The 4,349-nt window shown below is 41.4% G+C and overlaps 1 protein-coding gene across 1 annotated transcript; it reads right to left on the bottom strand.

The window, feature by feature from the left end:
- Positions 1-615: 615 nt before the first annotated feature.
- Positions 616-1,530, bottom strand: LOC133917745 (pathogenesis-related protein PR-1-like). Its single transcript, XM_062361609.1, has one exon. The coding sequence runs from the start codon at positions 1,356-1,358 to the stop codon at positions 849-851; it is 510 nt and encodes a 169-aa protein (XP_062217593.1). The 5' UTR covers positions 1,359-1,530; the 3' UTR covers positions 616-848.
- Positions 1,531-4,349: the final 2,819 nt, after the last annotated feature.

Genomic DNA, 4,349 nt, shown 5'->3' with positions numbered 1-4,349 from the left:
TAGACTCCTTCTGAGCACCGGACCATCCGATGTGTAATCTCATCTTCCATTGCACGAACGCATCTGTAAAATACACCGATGAAACCTCTAGTGTACACAAACGCTCATCACCGGACCATCCAATATGTGCAATCACACCAGACAACTATTTTGCACTATCTCTGAAAAATGCCATGGTGAAGCTTCTGGTGTGTACCGGACCATCTGGTGTGTACCTCTAAATAATTGCTCCTCCTAAAAAATATTCTGATGCTCTCATCTGCTCATCACCGGATCATCCGACGTTCAACTTTATTCTAGCACCAAGAAACACATCTCCTAAAAAATGATCCAATATACTCTTACTTGAACACCAAACTATCGGTGTACACTTCTATTTTTACCTCTAGCTTGAAATACTATGGCGTAAAAACCTTCTGAATATCGGATCATTCAGTGTGTCCACTTTATTGAACATCGGATCATCCGATGAATATTATTTTTCCTGACTCAGAGATAAAATCGTTAATTCCATTTTTCTCTCGCACTTTGATCAGTCACAATCAAAGTCATGCATAAACAAGATCATACAAACTAAATTTAACTCAATTAAAATATTATCAATAACTCATCACATGTAAACTAAATACATATCCACTTAGTTTTTCACCAAACAAAAAGAATAATGAAGCAGTACAAATTAGGGGATCCATTTAATCACGAGATCTCCGTGAACAAATTGACACACATTAAACATCGAAAGCAGTACAAATTAGGGGATTCATTTAATCACGAGATCTCCGTGAACAAATTGACACATATTAAACATCGAAATATGCTGCATGCACAGTTGCACATACAGCGTCTTTTCAGTAGGGCCTCATGCCCACGTAGTTGCCGGGCGGGTTGTAGCTGCAGACGCCGAACGTGCCTCGCCCCCCGCCGCAGGGCACAAGCGCGCACCCAACCGCCGTGGTGCGGCGCCACACGATCTGCGTGTAGTGTCCGCACGCGCCGCGGCCGCCGCCGCGGCAGCTGTTGGACGCAGGGTCGTACAGCGCCCTCTCCCGGACCCAGGCGCCCACGACGGCCGCGGGCCTCCACCCGGTGCCGCCGCTGCCCCGGAAGAGGTTCTCCCCGTAGGGCCCGTGCGAGTGCACCAGCGCGCAGTCGCGGCTCCGCGCCGCCGCGTACCGCCGCGCGTACGCCGCGAGTCTCACGTCCCACTTCAGCGGCCGCAGCCCGACCGCGCGCCGCGCGGCGTTGTGCGGGTCCAGGAATCTGGACGCCAGGCTCTTGCTCCGCGCGGCGTCGGTCGCGCTGGCGAGGAGGAGGGCGGCGGTGACCGCGGCCACGAAGGTGAGGCGGCGAGGAAGCATTGCTAAGCCTTTTTATTTTGCGCTGAGCTGCTGCCGATCAGCTCAGGTATGGCTGACCTGCTTTTTCTGCGATGTCCGTGTTGCTTTGCATCGTATTTATACGCGCTTTGCGTACGAGAGTTCTTTGCTGGACGGGCTGACGGTGCAAGCGAAGGAGTGCTGTTCATGTTCGATAGTGCATGGTTGGCAAAAAAAATGAAGGAAGATAGGTCAACGCGGCGCGTTAGTATTTGCTTCCATGTTTTTATTCTGAATTCCGTCTTGCTATATATTCGATTACAAGGATGGCAAGATAGGATTATTCTTTTTTTATATAAGATTATTCTTTGATGCCTCACCTGAAGCCTTAATTTGCGGAGTAACATGAGCTGCATATCAGTAGAAGCAGAAAAGATCTACAATTATTACAAACGGAGGAGTGACAGTGTGACACCAAGACAAAAGCGCAACTTGTTCAAGAACAGAAAAGTCTGAAGGCATTAGCATAAAGGGGCCTCTGCCAATCTAATTTCAGAGTCTGGCCCAGTGATCAAACTGGGCCTTTTTAGACTTACTAGCCTGGGCTGCAAAAGACTCCCAGTCCACCAACAAGCTCGAGTTTTTTTTTTTACATTTTCTAACATTAATATTTAAATAAATATATCATGATGGAAAGATTTATATAAATAAGCGTCTATCGCTATCTGAAAGTGTTGCAGCCTTTTCAAAGAACGATTAGCATGTCACGGTGGTACGAGTATCTCTTACCGTCCACTCAAGAGGCGGTTAGACTCCATCCCCGAGCGTAGAGCCTGTACCGTCCTTACATACCCACTCAGAGGGCGGGTAGCTCCCCTCCCAAGCGCCCCTCTCAGAGTGTGGTAAGGGATTTTGTCGCCCTCTCAGAGAGTGGTTAACTCCCCCACCGCGCGCATCTCCCTCACCTAACACACTATAAACAGGCTGAAAATCAGTTAAAATAGGCATTTAAATCCAAAAGAAGAAAGAGAGTGGGCCGAGAGGAGAGGGAGGCAAGGTGGCGAAGCCCTACTATTTTTTATATGTGGATTTAGGATCTAGATTTTCGGTAAATTTTCTAGACTTAAATATATTTCTTTGATTGATAAATTAGATGTTATGCCTCTAGTGGATTTCCATATGTCATGTCCTAATTGCAATGCTTTATCTAAGGTATTTCTCCTATTGATGATCTTTTTGCTACTAACTCTATTTCTCATGTAACATCTTTAAAGAAGAAAAATGTTGAGTTAAGAGCTACAATTGAAAAGCTAACTAGTAAGTATGTGGAACTATAAGAAAATCATGACGAGCTTTTATACACTCATGAAAATATTGTAGCTTCTCATACCATGCTAGAAATAGCTCATGAGGTAATGATCACAACAGTAAAATCCGATAAATCTCATGTGGACAATAGCACACATTTTTTTTTTGCATGATGTATATTTAACATGTGCTAGTCCTAGCAATTCATTTAATGCCAATTCTATATCCCATGATGAATTATCTATTATTCCTTGTTGCTCTAACTTTAATGTATCCTCTAGTTCCACTTGTGAGTTTAATTTTGTAGAGGAAATAAAGGAGCTCAAGAACAAAATCACTTCTTTGAAGAAAGATGTGATTATGTGCTTCGAAGAGAAGACCACTTTAGATGAGATGCTTAAAGACCGAATACATACAGAAGATAAAAGTGGACTTGGATTCAATTCTAACAAAAAGAGCAAGTCTATCAATGCCAAGAAGAATGGTCAATGTCAAAAGAAGATCACCGCACTCATCACTTACTTCAAGTGCAAAAAGTGGGTCATAATGTTAGAGAGTTCCATTTGAAGAAGAAGAAGAAGAAGAAGAAGAAGAAGAAGAAGAAGAAGAGAGCCTTGATCAAGAAACAACAAGATAAGAAGTTTATGAAGTAAGAAGCTCCTTCATCATCAAGAGATCAAGGAAGTTCTCATCAAGATAACCAACATCAAAAGAAGAGGTCACAAACTATTTCAAGATCACACAAGCAAATGGGTCAATAAATGGTCATCAAGATGAGAAGCCTCAAGTAAAGAGGCTTGGCGACAAAATATGTTACACATGCAGCAAGAAGGGACATTTATCTTCATCATGTCCCCAAGGTACTCATTCTAAGCCTCCCACTATCAATAAAAATTATTCGCATAGAAATGATGAAATTAGTAATATATTTGCCAAATTTATTGGTACTCAATGTGGCTTGAATAATAAAAAGGTCATTTGGGTTACCAAGCCTATTATGACTAATGTCTTAGGACTCAAAAATATTGGGGACAAAAATCTCAAAATTAATCAATAGGTGAAATATAGGGCATTGGAGATTTGGTAAATTGTTTAAAGATTTATCTAATTGATTAAAGAGTCAAGTTATGTGGAATTATATTTATTATCTATCAATGTCACTCTGTGAAGGTACCTTTCTATCATAATACCTTAAATTCGTATTCTTCATCGTTGTGTTAGATTCATTATTCTACATAATTTCTAGAACGTTTCAGATATCGGAATATCCGATCGTTGGATCGAAACATCCAATCTATTTCGGGCCATAGAATATCTGATATTTTACACATATCGGAACATCCGATATCAAAATCGGAATATCCAACTAGTCTCGAGTAGCTCTGTACTTCTGGTAATTTACATATATTGGAATCTCCGATTTAAGTATCATAACATCCGATGTTGTCTTTTGAGTGGCTCTGAATATGATATTCTATACAGACTGGAACATCCAATTTAAAAATCGGAACTTCCGATATGCCAAGAAACATTGAAGGTTCCTAGCCCTTTTGCATCTATAGGTTTTGTATCTATACTATGTTTTAGAGTTTAGGATTATCCTAGCATGTGTAGATTTAATTGTAATTTTGTCATGCTTACTTTTTTCATATCTATGCATGATTGCTTGCAAGTGTGCTATAATTTGTTTTTAGCACACATAATATTTCTTGTCAACTAGTATGT

The sequence above is a fragment of the Phragmites australis genome, chromosome 5, assembly GCF_958298935.1.
Source record: "Phragmites australis chromosome 5, lpPhrAust1.1, whole genome shotgun sequence".
NCBI lineage: Eukaryota > Viridiplantae > Streptophyta > Magnoliopsida > Poales > Poaceae > Phragmites > Phragmites australis.
The sequence above is the reverse complement of the archived record's forward strand: the minus strand, read 5'-3'. Positions and strand labels throughout refer to the sequence as shown.

Bases quoted from the DNA above. Each gene is read 5' to 3' on its own strand.
- LOC133917745 (XM_062361609.1), bottom strand. From the start codon at position 1,358: ATGCTTCCTCGCCGCCTCACCTTCGTGGCCGCGGTCACCGCCGCCCTC.